At 42.3% G+C, this 16714-nt stretch overlaps 1 protein-coding gene and 1 pseudogene across 2 annotated transcripts in view; one reads left to right on the top strand and one right to left on the bottom strand.

Annotated features, from left to right (window-relative positions):
- ELAPOR2 (endosome-lysosome associated apoptosis and autophagy regulator family member 2) overlaps positions 1–16714 on the top strand; it is a 124190-nt gene that overhangs the window by 77897 nt on the left and 29579 nt on the right. For both annotated transcript variants that reach the window (XM_045288893.1, XM_004702635.2), the window contains 6 exons: positions 1340–1477; positions 6739–7002; positions 7679–7852; positions 10862–11051; positions 12478–12574; positions 13196–13297. In XM_045288893.1, the coding sequence (XP_045144828.1) occupies positions 1340–1477; positions 6739–7002; positions 7679–7852; positions 10862–11051; positions 12478–12574; positions 13196–13297 (965 nt within the window). The remainder of the gene's footprint in view (positions 1–1339; positions 1478–6738; positions 7003–7678; positions 7853–10861; positions 11052–12477; positions 12575–13195; positions 13298–16714) is intronic.
- Positions 3777–6064, bottom strand: LOC101663074 (annotated as a pseudogene).

The raw sequence follows: 16714 nt of genomic DNA, 5'->3' as shown, positions 1-16714 counted from the left end.
TCCTGCCTCCAAGGAGGAAATCCAGGACTTCCCATAATTCTCAGAAGGCCGTGCCCACACAGACTTCATTGCCTATGATCCGATTGACAGAGTTGACTCTACTCCTTCACTGAATCCTCCTCAAGTCCCAAATTGACACCAGTTATGTAACTACCAGAGGTATGCTCATTGTTTGCTCTCCAGTAGACTATTCTGTATTTTCCAGTTCAGTTTTCTCATCTCCACTCTCTCTTGTTGCTGTGAAAATTACCAAGTACCAGCAGTGCCATCAACACAGACATACCCCTTACCCTTGCCTTTAAAACAAACAAACAAACAAACAAACACACACACACACAAACTCAATAGTAGTGGTTTGCCAAGTGTGATTCCAGGACTAGTCAAAAAGCAAAACCAAACCAATACCACCAAACTCATGGTCATCGAGTCAATAGGACAGGATAGAACTGCCCTTGTGAGTTTCAGAGACTGGAACGCTTACAGGAATAGAAAGCCTCATCTTTCTCCTGGCGAGCGGCTAGTGGTTTCAAACTGCTGGCCTTGCTGTTAGCCAACCAACGTGTACGACTACGCGACTCGGGCTTCTTTCCAGGATCAGCACCACCAGGAAATCGTTAGAAATTCAAATTTCCTGGTCTCACCCTCTTCTTACTGAAGTGGAAACTGTGAAAGGACCCAGTGGTCTGTATTGTCACATGTCTCGAGCGCCGATCATTTTCCTGCACCCTGGCTTTCCTTCCGACCTGTTACCAAGTCCACTGGTCCTGGAGCTTCCCTTAGAGGGAGTGGAACTCCACCTGCTTCTTTCTCTCCTCTAAGCTGAAAGGACATATCTCAACGTGCTCTTTGTCTGGGGAGCTCCCGTTCTACTATAAAGACGGCTTACATTTTACTTCTCCTAGGAGGCTTGCTCTTAAACCATTAAACGAAGTGTTCCTAAAACCTTTTATAATTATGAGAATTTGTTTCTTTCTCTCTCACTTGACCCAGATGCCCCCAAGGGGAGGGATCAGACGCGACTTACTTTGTGAGCCGGTCCAAGAGTTTTTAGCTCATAGCAGAATCTAAGTGTTCTTTCTTCTTCAGTGTGATTTGGCCTATGCGAGGACTCCTTTTATTTTTGAGATATCAAATTCAATCTGTACTGTGAACCCTGAGCGAGTATGATGACTGGTCAGACCTGAAGGGAAGTTGAGGGAGTTCTCGAGTTACATGTTCTGTAGATTACTATTCATGAGCTCTACAGGTTTTGGTGTGTAAAGAAAAACACGTATTTGTAATGTATTCATATTACTACGAATACTTAGTTTGTGCTTTGTCTATCTTTTCACTGTTACAGGATATTAATAGAAAAAGCACCAACGTGGTGGAATCATGGGGTGGAACCAAAGAAAAACAAGCCTACACTCATGTCGTCTTCAAGAATGCCACGTTTACGTTTACTTGGGCTTTTCAGAGAACGAATCAAGGTCAAGATGTAAGTTGCAAGCACTTCCTTTTTTGGACACACGAGACAGATGCCTCCTGGTGGTTATGCTTAGAAAGCCGTCTCTCAGGTCTACAGGAAGGAAAAGTGCTGGTTATGGATGTGAAATCTTGTTGAAAGAAAGAAACGGTCAGTTATTTTTGAGGGTGAGGATGTATAGAATGGAATAACTCAACGTATCTTTGAATTATTCTTAACTCTAAAAACAGTACAACATGTGAAAAAAAGATCTAATTTTGTAGTAATTTAACTTGACACAGCTGTGAAGCTTCCTAGGTCTTTGATAAAGCTAGCAGCACTATTCATTTTCATTTGAGTGATGTTGCTTTTACCTGGAAGCCATTAACTGGTGTGGTTTCATTGTTCCATTACTGTAATGTCACCTTTCATAACCTGAAGAACTTGTGTGCACACAATTGGGCTACCACACAAACTCTTACTCTCCTTTGTTGTTCCTTCTTGAATGGAACCCCCCACCCCCAGTTCCCACCCCAAGCATATCCCACTGTGGATTTTAACAGTAGCAAGTCTGCCATCTTCCTGGTACAGCTATTTTGTCATCCCCATAGAATTGGCCTCCAAGAGAAGAACCAGGTAATGTGCTTGTTCAGCCACTGCCTTAACACTGGGAAGACACGCTTGGACCATTTTCTCTCCTGGCTCTCATTGTGGACCCTTCTCCCAGATTTTACTTCAATTGCTCTTTCAGAGAGTCCAGATGACCTTCATGTGGGTCAGGAACATGCTGCAGAACACAATTTTTTTTTCTTTTAAAAAAATATTTCTTTTATTATTATTATTTTTAATCACTTTATTGGCGGCTCATAGAACTCTTATCACGTCCATACATACATCAGTTGCGTAAAGCACATTTGTACATTCATTGTCCTCATCATTCTCAAAACATTTGCTCTCCACTTAAGCCCCTGGCATCAACTCCTCATTTTCCCCCTCCGTCCCTGCTCCCCCTCCCTCACGAACCCTTGATAATTTATAAATTATTATTTTGTCATATCTTGCACTGTCCGACGTCTCCCTTCACCCACTTTTCTGTTGTCCATCCCCCAGGGAGGAGGTTTTATGTAGATCCTTGTAATTGGTTCCCCCTCTCGATCCCACCCTCCCTCCACCTTCCTGGCATTGCCACCCTCACCACTGGTCCTGAAGGGATCATCTGCCCTGGATTCCTTGTGTTTCCAGTTCCTATCTGTACCAGTGTACATACCCTGGTCTAGCCAGATTTGTAAGGTAGAATTGGGATAATGATGGTGGGGAACAAGCACTCAGGAACGGGGGAGCATTCAGGAACTAGAGGAAAGTTGTATGCTTCATCGTTGCTACACTGCACCCTGACTGGCTCATCTCCTCCCTGCAACCCTTCTGTAAGGGATGTCCAGTTGTCTACAGACAGGCTTTGGGTACCCACTCAGCACTCCCCCTCATTCACAACGATATGATTTTTTGTTATTTGATCCCTGATATCTGATCCCTTCAACACCTCATGATCACAAAGGCTGGTGTGCTTTTTCCATGTGGGCTTTGTTTCTTCTGAGCTAGTTGGCCGCTTGTTTACCTTCAAGTCTTTAAGACCCTAGACGCTGTATCTTTTGATAGCCGGCACCATCAGCTTTCTTCACCATATTTGCTTATTCACCCGCTTTGTCTGCAGCAATCGTGTCAGGAAGGTGAGTATCACAGATTGCCAGGTTATTAGAACAAAGTGTTCTTGTGTTGAGGAAGGATTTGAGTAGAGGCCCAATGTTTGTATGCTACCTTAATACTTAACATACAAATATATGTACATAGAACTATATTTCTATCATTATATGTTAATATATTTACGTATATCCATGCCTATATTTACACCTCTATGAATACCTTTTGCCTCCTAGTTTTTTTTGACAAGACAAAGTCATTTTTATTAAGTAGAGGGGAAAATAAGCCTCATAATACAAAGTTAGATACCATCTCACAAAAACTCTTCTTGTCTGTGTGAGGAGGGCTGTTGCCAGTATCAGGGCCAGGGGAGTGCTGGCTGCTGCTAGGAGCTACCTTGCAGCTGTCACACCCAAGATCCGTCTGGCCTGTCTCAGGAGGCGAGGGCAGAGGGCACGGCAGTTCCTGCAGAACTACTTTACAGATAAACGCTAGTTGATGCTCAGCAGTCTCTTGCACCACTCTATTGGAAAATATCTGCATGGAGAGAAGGGCAGAGGGCCCTTTAAGTAGTGGTGTGTGGCTAATGGAATGTCCCCATTGATGGCATGGTGGTAGCTGCAGAAACATCTGCTTAGGCATTGTAGGAAGAGGACAACACGTTGCCACCATGGCCTGTCCAATTCGTGAGGATGAATTGTCCTGGTTTGGCTAAGAGTTCATAGGTATAGCCCCAAATAATCCCACTGAGCCTGGATGAAGTTGGCGGGCAGCCTCTCTTGTGGGTAGCCATCATAGAAGGAGAGCGCAGTGGTGAAGCCGGGCATGGGGATGCCTGTCTGGACCTCTGTGCTGACTACCCGCCACCAGGAGTCCTGGCAGTTTTTGACAGCTGACTTAAAGAAGTCATCCAACAGGAGATTCTGAAGGTCTGGGTTTTGGTCAAAAGCATCCTTTATCTTCACGAGGAAGACACTTCTGATGATTCAGCCCACCCCCGACCGGCACATCAGGGCAATGTCACCATAGTTGAGGGTCCAGAAAGTTCAGCGGCTGCCTGTCATAGCAGCATGAAGCCTTTAGCATAAGAGATGACCTTGGATGCATAGAGGGCCTTCTGAATGTCCTCCAGGAATGACTTCTTGTCTCCGCCAAACTGGACCTTGGGGGGCCGTTAGCTTTTTGCTAGCCTGTATCCTCTCATCCTTGAGCGATGATAAGCACCGAGCAAAGACAGCTTCTCTGATGAGGGTGACAGGCACCTCGTACTCCAGGGCTGAGATGGCCGTCCGCTTTCCAATGCCCTTCTGCCCCACCTGTCCCTGGTCCTCCGCACAGGTGTGTGCCATCGGTATCTTGGAACGTGAGGCTATTGGCCGTGATTTCAATCAGGAAGGAGTCCAGCTCTGCCTTATTTCATTCTTCAAATGCCTTTGTCCTCTTGTCATGCTCCACGCCGAGAAGGTCTTTCATCAGGTGGTCACCTCGCAGATGAGCTGCATGTTGCCGCACCATCTTCACAAGTGGCCTGCTCCCTCCTCCTACCCATCACAGTGGGTTCTCCAGTGCCCACATTCATGGCATAGCTGCATGTTGCCGCACCATCTTCACAAGTGGCCTGCTCCCTCCTCTCCTACCCATCACAGTGGGTTCTCCGGTGCCCACGTTCATGGCAGTGCCTTGGAAGATTGTCTTGATGTGCGCTCAGGCTTCTTTGTTTCCTCCTGGCACGAGTGACCGGCCTTATTGGGTCGCATCTTTGCCACCACTCACTCCACTCCCCACACACAAGATCCCCTTGGCCTTGAGGTCCCGACATCGTCTTGTGGTATCCCTGTACTCAGAATTGCCCCATTGATGATGATGTGACCAGCACCCAACAATGGCACCAGTTTTTCAATGAAACCATCAACAGCTTGACCAGCCTTCCTTCAGCAGCAGTATGATCCGCTGAGACTTCTTCAGCTTGGAGACCATTTCCTTCAAGGAGCGAGCGCCAACCACTTTGATGCCCTTTGCCTCGTTGGCCAAGAAATCCTCAACTTTGGAGACCGTCCTGCTAAAAGCACAGACCACAGAGCCATGGTCGTTCATGTTCAGAGGGAGGCTCTGACCCGGCACGGCCAGTCCAGTCAGTGCAAAATCAGCTCTGCATTTAGGCGTTATTCACGGCGGGTATCTCTCCTCAGATCCTACTCTATCTGGTCATTATGTTTTATGACACAGGTCCGTCTCCCTGAACCCTGGGGAGAGGAGCTTTGCTGTCCGGGCCCTGCACACACCTCTGGGGATGGGTGGGGTTGGGGCCCACTCTCTCCCGCTCCTCTCCGCCCTCCGCGGGTGGGAGGCCTGACCCGGCCTCAGGACCCGGCACTGTGGGGTCTCTCCTAGTTCTTTCCTCTATTTTCTTTTACTTTCCTTTAGTCCCACTATCATGTTCTACTTTTTTTCAGTCTCAGTAATTCCTCTCTGCTACATTGCATTTGGTCAACCCCCACCAGGCATTTGGTGCCCTCCTTGCCATTGATTTTAGATATCTTGTTGGTTCTATGTCCCTGGGTTTGCAGGCTCCCCCCTCTCTTTCCCCCATCTCCTCCTCTCCCGTGTACACCCGGAACAATGGTCTGTGTTTTCTCTTTGGGATTGTAAACAATCCTGCCTATCTTACATAGATAGACATGGGGGGTGGGATGGGCCTATAAATAGTTCCAGGTCTGTCTGCAGACCCTAATGAATGTTTTGTGATCAGGTCTGATGAGGTGCCAAGCCCTGCCTGTGAGTCCAAAGTCTACTTTTGGGATTCTATGGGGACTTTGCTCCCCTTGCTGCTCTACTGCGCTGTCTTTATGTTTGGTCTTGGTGGGTGTTGGGGGGCCAGACCCAGCACAATTTCAGCACTGTGTCTCCAATGCTGTCCCTCATAGTGCTGTGGCTCTGTGAGGGGATATCATGACTCATGGTGGGGTTGGCCCTATGTCCTTTCTGTGCACTGACTGCTTCAAGCAAGAGTGTCGTCCCTGGGGCTTGGTGGCCAGGATGTTGTGCTACTCTCTTTTCCTCTTAGCTTGCTCCCGTGTGGTCTGGGCTAACCAGCCACTCTCCCCAGGCTATGTCTTCAGTGCTGTCCTCTGTATTGCATTCTTCTGGGGGGGGGGTGTCAATCGAGCTGGGATGGGGGCCGCCCCAACGACATCTCTGTTAGTTCTCTGCTCCAAGCTGGTATATTGCTCTGAAGGCTTGGCACACTGGGATGAGGTCTGATCCCTCTCTCGCTTTCCTGTGGAGACTTTAACAATATCCTCCCCGCGAGTGGGTTAGTGCCCTGTTTTCCCACTACCCTTGTTTTTTCTTTTCCCTTCCTTTTTAGTTGGCTGCCATATGCATCCCTGGGTTGACCCCTGCCAGACTCTTCAGAGTCTTTGGGCATTAGCTGACGAGGAATGCTGCTAATCCATTGTTAATTACAGACGGTCCTGTTTACTAGTTCGGGTGAAGAGTGTATATATATATCTTTGTGTGTGTCTCTATCTCTATGCATTAAACATTGTGCAACTGGAGCTCAAGACCGATGTCGTCACTTTCTGCTCTCTTTTTAGAACAGACGGTTCATCAATGACCTGGTGAAGATTTATTCTATCACAACCACTAATGCCGTTGACGGGGTGGCGTCCTCATGCCGTGCCTGTGCCCTCGGTTCTGAACAGTCAGGCTCATCGTGTGTCCCCTGCCCCCCAGGCCACTACATTGAGAAAGAAACCAACCAGTGCAAGGAGTGTCCAGCTGACACCTACCTGTCCATCCATCAGGTCTATGGTGAGGAGGCTTGTGTCCCCTGTGGGCCCGGCAGTAAAAGCACCCCGGTGAGTGGGTCTGCCTTACAGGTCTCTTCATGCGAATGCATTTCCACAGAGGAACTCTAGAATTCCTTAATAGTGCTCTAGGAAATAGGAAGAGATTATATAGAAAAAGTGGTCTTTTCATTCCACCCCCCTTTTTTTCTCTTCTCTTTTCTTACATTGTTGTGTGCACATTTAGTGTGTACCAGCCAAGTATTGGATTTACTGGGGAAAGGCAATATTAAGAAAAGTCCCTAAAGAAGACTGCTTTCCAAAAAAGATTCTGTTTGGCTGAAAGAGTGAATTACCACTATAGGTAGGCTGGTGATATGGTCATCTGGAGAGTAGCATGCAAACCTTGAAAATTTCAGGGACAAAAATTAATAGTATGTTATGAGTAAAAGAGAAATGATAGTTTTACTGCAACTGGCCTAACAAGGAATTTTGACCATTTTTCTATTTTGCTTTTAATCAGAAAGCTGGTCTTAGAATAATAATGTTACTCCTCTGGCTTTGAAATTATTATGAATCTTTTGAACTTTGCCTAGAAAAATCTAGTTAGAATTTAGGAATTCTCTATATTGGTGTGTTATGATGTACCTCAAAGAAAAGTTTTTTGAATCTGTGCTTTGAAAGTCATTGTTAGTAGTTGCTAATTCTGTCTTCTTTTTCATTTACATTTCTTCATCTCTGATCAAAGGACCACTCAGTTTGCTATAGTGACTGCTTTTTCTACCACGAGAAAGAAAACCAGAGTTTACATTATGACTTTAGCAACCTCAGCAGTGTTGGCTCATTAATGAATGGTCCGAGCTTCACCTCCAAAGGAACAAAATACTACCACTTTTTCAATATCAGCTTATGTGGTCATGAGGTGAGTTCTGGTTGTCAGTGTGAGATGGAGCTATTTTTCAGTCTGATTGATAGTTTCCTGACCAGGTGGACCAATATAATATCTCTACTTGCTGACAATCAAATGTCACACTAAGCTTTGATTGCTTAAATCCTCCATTGCCTCTTAGTAAGTTGGCATCTTTCCCCACCAAGGGCAACCCTGTATACTTCTCAATCCTTCAAAGTATGTACCTAGTCAGTTGAACCCCAAAGCCTGCGGCTGGGCTATAACCGCATTGAGGATCATTCTTCTTCTTTTTTGTAAAAGCGGTTCAGATTTTTCAATCTTAGCTAATTTGTTTAGGCTGGCGAGTACAGTTTGAGAGTTTTACTGCGGCTTACATTGTCAATTTGGTTTATCAAGAAAAAGACTTTCAAGAAGAAAATTGCCCCCAAAATAAGAAGGAGGCATGTAAGTAACATGTGCCATTTCATTAGGTACGCAGTGGTTGAGAAAGCACTGTCAATAGAGAGATTTTATTTTCCTTCAGAAGAATTGGAACCTTAATTGATACTGATAATGAGAAGAGCCAGAGGACCACGCCCAGTATTTAAGTGAGCATTTGAGAGTGGTGTTGGGAAATATATACTCATCATTAGCAAGGATGAGAACAGGGAATTTCCTCCATTCTGCTTTTCATATTGACTCTAATGCTTCCACTTTTCTTTCTTATGAAATGCTATGTCAAACTTTTTACAAAGGTAGTGCTAACAGATAAAACATTGACAGAAGTTTTCAAACACACAGATCTCTACATTTTCAGGATATGACATTTGCCATGTTCCAATATTCCATTGATCCGTCACTCAGTTCAGTCAACCAAAAGATATTGAAAACTTGTTATGTGCCCAAATTCTTTGAAGCAGTGGATATGATTAATCCCATTATCAACCACACTCCCAATCTTCTCATATTGCCAATGTCTCTTCTTCTGTCTTCTTTACTTTCCCCTTCTGTCATCTTCTTTCCTCCCCGTTCCTTTTATTTAAGTCTCTGCTCTTCTCTCTTAATACTTTCTTCTCTTTCCTATCATTCCTCTGGTCTTTGCTTCAGCATTTTATATCAGCTTAGTAAAAGTATATTGCACTTGTTTTGAAAACCTGGTGGAGGGGCAAGAATTTTATGGGTTATTATTGTTAATTTTAAACACATAAAAATTCTTTATACCTTCTTTATTTCAGCTATGTCATTTCTACTTCTCAAGCCATTAACATATTTAATGCTTACATTCCTTTAAAGACTCAATATTGCAGACTTCATTTGCAGTGGGACTACAATATTCTCATTGTTGTAATGCCGAGTGGGTTTAGACTCAGTGACCAACTCTGTATCTTACAACAACGACTATGTGTGCCTGCACCATCCTTACAATTGTCGCTGTGTTTGAGCCCGTTATTGCAGCCACCGTGTCAAGCCATCTCTTTAAGGGTCTTCATTTCCTTTGTGGAAATTTCTATACCAAGCATGATGCTCTTCTCCAGAGACTGGCCCCTCCTAACACATGTCCAAACTACATAAGATGAAGCCTCTTCATCCTTGCTTCTAAGGAACACTCCGGACGTACTTCTTCTAAGACATTTATTTGTTCTTCTGTCAGTCCATGGTGTTTTGATATTCTTCACCGACACCACAATGCAGATGCACCGATTCTTCTGTAGGCTTCCTTTTTCACTGTCCAGTATTCGCATGCATATCAGGTGATTGACATGGCTTATGCAGTTTAGTCTTCAAAGAGATGTATGTCCTTTTGAACGCTTTAAAGAGAGATTTCGTGGCAGATATGCTGAATGCAATTTATCATTTGATTTCGTGACCTTTGATTGCAGATCCACGAAAATGAAATCCTTGACAACGTCAATATTTTATCCATTTATAATGATGTTGCTAGCTAGTCCAGTTGTGAGGATTGAAGCATAAATGAGGCTTTCTATTCCTGTAAAGAGTAACAGCTCAGAAACCCCCATGGGCAGTTCTGCCCTGTCCTATAGAGTCACTAGGTGTCATTTTCAACTAAATTGCAGTGTGTACACACACACACATGTGTACATATATATGTATACCTGGTGGAGGGGCAAGAATATGTTAAATGAATAGTCACTGGGAGACACACGTGTATATATATGTATATATTTATATATATTAAATGAAGAGTCACTGGGAGACACAAATAGTTAAGCACTCAACTACTATGCCAGACATTGTGTCCACCCACCAGAGGCAATTCCAAAAATTCTGACACTCTGCTTCTAAGGCCTTAGCCTTGAGAACCCTGTGGAGCCCCTTGTACTGGAACACACTGGGGGTTACCATGAGTCTAAATCAACTTGATGGAAATTAAAAACAGCCCCCTATTTAAACAGCCTTCTAGTTACCCTGAAAATGATTTAAAAAAGTAAACCCCTGTGTTCCTTAAATAATTTGTAGTTAACAGATACACCTCATTGCTAAATTCAAGAGTAGGTGAATCCTGAAGCTTGTAGTGACCAGCAGTGTGGAACTCAGGACACTATCCTGGGGTTTTTCTGCTATTTGACTCTTCTGTGTTCTTCTTTAGACTTCAAACTGCTTTTGTACCCCAGACAGGTCGAAAGATAAGGAAAAACGATTCTTCTTACGTGGCACTAAGGTCTTCACCCGTAGTTTGCCGATGTCCTTGTATGTGTCGTTGTCCTTAAGTTGTAGGTTTCATAGGTGACTGACTTCCCAAGTCAGATAGCTTTCATTGAACATAGCGAGTGATTGTAGTGAGACAAGTAGTGCAACTCTGAATTACCCCATTAATTTTTAACTCTGTGGCTCTCAACCCTGATGAGTGTTTTCATTGTCTGGGATGCTTTAGCAAATACTGGTACCTGGGCTCTGTACCAGATCAATCACAGGAGAATCTCCTGAGTGAGGAGACCACTGTTGTAATAAGATTACTATTTGAGATTTAGGTTAGAGAGTGACCACCAAGAAAACCTCTCCCTTATGACTTTGTTTTCCCAGGGAAAGAAGATGGCTCTCTGTACCAACAACATAACAGACTTTACCGTGAAGGAAATGGTAGGAAAGTCTGATGATTATACAAATTTGGTAGGGGCATTTGTATGCCAGTCAACTATTATTCCTTCTGAGAGTAAGGGTTTCCGAGCAGCTTTATCATCACAATCTATCATTCTAGCAGATACCTTTTTAGGTAAGCTTCCTCTGGTTTGTATATGCATGCATATGTACATACTCCAAAGTATGCTACTGACATTTTTTTATTGCATTGGTGTTTGCCATAGATGATTTAGACCCATTGATAAGTCTAAATCATGGATTTATAATATGACCAAAAAGGTCTCTGTTCCTAGGGTCTCAGTGAATCTGTGTGAGTAAAAGTAGCTTCTAAATTTAATTATTAACTGATGTGTGATATGACATCTTCTGAAGAGAGAGTCTGTTTTTCATCAGATTCTTTAGGAATTTAAGAGGCAATACTGTTTTAGAAAGCCAAGTTAAAAAAATCATAACAGCACACAAACATAGTCTAAGTCATGATTTCAGACACCAGTTTTCGTCGTTTCCCATGCCAGAAGTGAACTGGTAATATGTAGCAGAGCTAGGGGTGCTAATTGTATTCTCCCTTTGACCTTTCTCTTTCTGTGATGCTGGAAGGTGCAGGGAAGCTTAAAGGAAAATCCCGAATTCAGAATTCAGGGTTTCTGCTCCTGTAAACAGTTCCAGTCCTGGAAACTCACAGGGGACAGTTCCACCCTCTCCTATATGGTCACTGTGAGGTAGCATCGACTCAATGCAGCGAATGAGTTTTGAGAGAGGGATCAATTTTATTAGAATTTCTGTGATAGGGGGTTTTAGTCTGAGGCTTTTAACGATTTTGTGAGATCATTTCTTATGTGCAGCCAGATTACATAGACAGAGATATTGTCTTTAACTTTCAGTACCATGGTCAGTAGACGGAGGGATTTCTTTAACTTTCAGCACCATGGTCAGTAGACAGATTAATTTATTTAACTTTCAGCACCATGGCCAGTTACCGACGTGGTGCTCAACTTCAGAGCTCTCCTGTCAGTAATGGCTGCTGTTTGTCTTGCGTTTTGACTTTGCTATGGTTTCACTGTAAAAGATGAGACAGATACCATACTTTTGTGCTTCCTGAATTACGCAAAGTTTGGGGTTAGATTTTGGAAATTATTAGAGTCTCGAAGTATGTCTATATTGAACATGACTGAAGAGTTGGATTATTAAAATAGTTTAGCTCATTAAACAAAAAGCATCCGAGATGGAGAGTTTTAATAGCAGTTTCTTAAAATGTTAAAACCAAAGGGACTTTAGCTATCATCTAGACTACTGCAAGCATTTTATAAATTCAGAAAATAAGACCCAGGGGAGAGAATGACTAAAGCAAATTTATAAAACCAGAAAGTACGGTCTTTTCTCTTTCATTCTGGAAGTTTTAGAAATTCCTTACGAACACCATCAATGCACAGATGTTATACATATTTTTGGTAAAATGACAGCCATCAAAGTAAAATATTTTTTAAATTCAGGTATACAAAGACAAAGTAAATGGAATCGTCCTGTATTGCTTAACAGTTTCTTTTTTAATTGTCATCTAGGAGTGACAGTTGAAACTACACTGCATAATATTAACATAAAGGAAGAAATGTTCCCAGTTACACCAAGCCAAATACCAGATGTGCATTTTTTTTATAAGTAAGTGAAGAGACTACTTCCCTTGTTTGCCTTATTTTTAATAGTTAAAAAACATGGATTTTATTTCATATTATGGATTATAAATGCTTAAGTATACGCAAAGCCTTCTAAAAATCCATGGAAACAACTCAGTCTTCTCTAATCCCTTGTTTGCATACACTTCCTGAACCTTCCTCTTTTGTGTCACCTGTGTGCCTAGCATGGGCGCTTGTGCTTAATAGAAGATCAGTAATGAAAGAGTAAAAAGTAGGATATACGGACGTTTCAAAAATTCTGTATCATTTCTTTCATATATATTTAAAAGTGTTAAGACAGATAATTCAGAGACTCTGTTGTCTACACAGGGTAGTTGTTTTAAACAGGCACATCAAATGATCAGCCTAGGTAGATATGACCTCTATTCTCTTTAAAATATTTTCTAATTGTGATAGCTGAACACAATGAGTGACCACTTATCACTTCTCTGGAAAGCAGTCAACTTTTCAAAGGCAGTGAGATAGAAGGAGCTCAGCTTTATTACAATGACAAGTTGGTGAACTTTAGTAATTTATCATTGGTTGATAGAGCATGGAATGATTTTATGCACGGTATTTTTCTTTGTGTCCATTTACCTTACAATAGGTCTTCTACAACGACCACTTCTTGTGCTAATGGCCGGTCGACTGCTGTGAAAATGAGGTGTAATCCTAGTAAACCAGCAGCAGGAGTGATTTCTGTCCCCAGGTATTCTTATTTCTATGTGATTATTATTCCACATCCATATCTAGTGTGTAGAAGCAGCAATCCCCATAATTTTACTATTTTCAAGTATATCTTTTAGAAGTATAAAGCAGGGAAGTGAACAGAAGAACCCATAGGTGGTCGTTGTAGCTTTATTCCTGTTAACACAAATTACTCCTTGCTCTATCTCAGTTCTCTCCAGCTTCTTTAATGACATTTTTCATCCTTTTGTCTCAAGAGTCTAATTTTCTTGAACAGAATTTAAGTAACTCATTGAACTATAATAATTGGTTTCCTGGTATTTATTCTTATGGCTTGATCTCTATTTCTTTGATAATTAGATTAGGAGGTTTATTGGGTTATAGTACTGGATCTACAAGGAACCATGAAGATTATCTGAATTATAGTTTCTTCCTCTGTAAGTGGGAATAGTACAAGGTAGAGAATTTGTATAGGCTGTTTACTCATATAACTCTTTACTTTTCTGTGGTAGAATTAGTAGGCAGTTTAATTAACTGGTTACCATTGAGACAATAGATCTCCACAGTCAAGCTCTTAACTAATATGTTCCATATAGATGGGAACACTAGAGGAGAGTAAGCAAGTTCATTAACTCAGGACTACCAACTTCAATCAATTCACAATATTAAAAGACACTTAAATGTTTCCTTCTTTTTTGCCCTACAGTTTTTCATTGCTTATTCATTCATTCATTCCCATAGCCATCAAGTCAATTCTGGCTCATAGTGGTCCTATGGGTGGTAGTGGAATGCTGCTTAGAGTTTCTGAGACTGTAAATGTTAATGGGAGCAGACAGCCTCATCTTCTCCCCTGGCGTGACTGGTGGGTTTGAACTGCCAACTTTGTGATTAGCAGCCCGGGGATTAACCAGTGTCTATTTCTATTGTATGCTAATGATTTTTAATACATTTAGAGTTTAAGTATTTATGGATCATAGCTTGATTTTTAGGTTTCCTTCATCAAAGTACAAAAAGTATATTAAATGAATTGACTTTATGCAGTCAAAGAGTTTTACAACACCCTTCTAGAGATTTTAAGAGTTCCTACTTTATGTCACACCAGCTATCGGAGATCGATGGTTTATATATTCCTTTAGCTAATTGTGTGTCTTAAAGTTTACCCACATGGTAACACATATTTTGAACTTCTATTTCGAAGTAAAGGCACAGTGACCTTCACCCTCACCAATTGTGTTTCTCTGTTTCTCATAAACCTGTGACGTATGCTTTTACCTATCCAAGATGACCAGACTGTGATGAGAGATTAAGCTAAAAAATAATATCCATTAGTGACAGAAACAAGAGGGCATCCTGATGTTCAAAGGCAACACACAGTGCCCAAGTTAGAGACACCAGACTAGATCCCTCTGGTTTACCTCTAAGACAGCAAACCACACATTGAGCAAAGCTGAGTAAGACACTCGAGCAGTAAAAGCACTTGGATTTCATCATTCTCCAGTATCCCAGCATGCAACTTTGAATTTAGGTACTTCTTCTATTTCCTGTGGGCTAGTTTTGGAACCTTGCTGACCTCTTGATGGCTAGCCTCTAGGAGTCTACTTGGATGACCTTCAGGTCTTATGGTCTTTGACCCAAGCAGATAGTGTTGCTGGAGATTAGGTCTGCCCTTTAAAGTCTTTCACACCATCTGACCCTCCCAAGGTGGATTTCAATATTTTAAAGTAAAAAAAGTACTATATCCTTTCATGGTCCTAAATATGAAATCTAGAAATGGATTTTATTTTTTCCTTCTGAGTGGAAGAAATGATGTTTTTCTTTTGACCGTAGCAGTCTGCCCCTTAGGAACATGCCCACCTTAGGGTTGTCAAGGTGCCCTCCTGTGTAATCATACCTTGAGCGTCCACTTAAAAATAGATTTCTGTCCTTTCACGATCACATGTCTTTATATTGAGGCCAGAAATAGTCATTTAAAAGCACAAAGTAATTATTATGTATATTAAAACTTGAGAACCATTCATAGTAATGTGCTTCTTAGAGGGTTGACTTTTTAAAATATCCTCTTGCGATAGATTCTCAAATATGTTATGTGTTGCCATTTTCTGGAAGCTGTTTTAAAATGTTGTAATCTACAGGGTGAGACCTTATAGCCATAAACCATATGTTGGTTATGATAATGATGGAGTCCTTGGGTGGCACAAATGCTTCATATACTTGGCTGCTAACTGAAAGGTTGGTAGTTTGAGTCTATCCAGAGGTGTCACAGAAGAAAACCTTGGTTATCGGCTTTCAAAAAACCAGCCACAGAAACCCTTTGTGATGCACATGGGTCCACTGCCCCCGTCAGAATGAACTCAACAGCAACTGGGGGCCGGCAGCATTCTGGTACACACAGCATCCGAAGAGCACCTGGGACCTGTTTAAACCCCACAACCTACTTGTGTTGACAGTTAGTTCTTTCTTGAATCAGTTTTTCCATCAGGGCACCAGGGGGAGCTCAGAGATCAGACTGTAGCAAATAGTTGTCATTGAATAGATTTTTATTTATTTATTTTTTTAGCTGTGGGATGAATGGAGATTTTCTACCAACACTTAAGATAGATTAATAAAGTCAAAAAGCTACTTTTTGAAATGAACTTACTGTGCTTTAAAAAACAAAATTTTAAGATCTTGATGGAAGAGAGGGAGTTGCGATGAAAAGCCGCATACACCCACTGTACAGATCACTGAAGGGAGATTTTGGCAGTAAGGAAGGAATGCCAATCTCCTGTATGTTTCCTCTCCTGCCCCTGCATCTTAGCCAACCAGGCAAAGTGACGTCCGCAGCAGTGATATTGATGGGGGTGCTGTATCTGAGGGACAGTCACAAGATCCCAAGTCCTGGAAGAATGACGATGTCATGACAAAGTGAAGGAGGTGAAGACAAGGGGGACGTGTGTCCGCTAGGTACCTGAGGTGGAATGTAGAGAAAAGGCCAAGTTACTGAGGCTGCCTATTAACCTGACATTAGCACCCTGTCCTGTGTGTTTGACTGGGTGACTAGTTGGTTTCTAGTCTCACAAAGTCTGGAGGATGTGAGACATTTTAGAGAAAATGTCAGCAGCATGTGGTCTGTGGTAGATCCAGTAAAATTTCTTGGGGAAGGAATACACTGTTAATATAATAGAAGACTAATATTCTCAAACAAGCCTCTCTAGCCTCCTTTTAAAAGACTTCCTAAACCAGTAATCATGATCCCAGAGGAAGTAGAGGCTTTGTTTTTACTAGGGTAATGGTCAGATTTAAGCATTATGCCCAAAGGGCTCTTTGAAGAACATGACACATTTCACTTCGGACCCAGGTTGCTTAGCTGGAGGGTTGCGCAGCAGAGATGGAAAGCAGATTTCCTGATGGTCTCTTGTTCCTTGTATGCATCGTGATTTCATCCTGACATCCCCCCCCC

This window comes from Echinops telfairi, unplaced genomic scaffold (assembly GCF_000313985.2).
Source record: "Echinops telfairi isolate 266 unplaced genomic scaffold, ASM31398v2 ScPeMD7_23;HRSCAF=83, whole genome shotgun sequence".
NCBI classification, from domain to species: Eukaryota; Metazoa; Chordata; class Mammalia; order Afrosoricida; family Tenrecidae; genus Echinops; species Echinops telfairi.
Note: the sequence above shows the minus strand (reverse complement) of the source record. Positions and strands in the feature narration are given on the sequence as shown.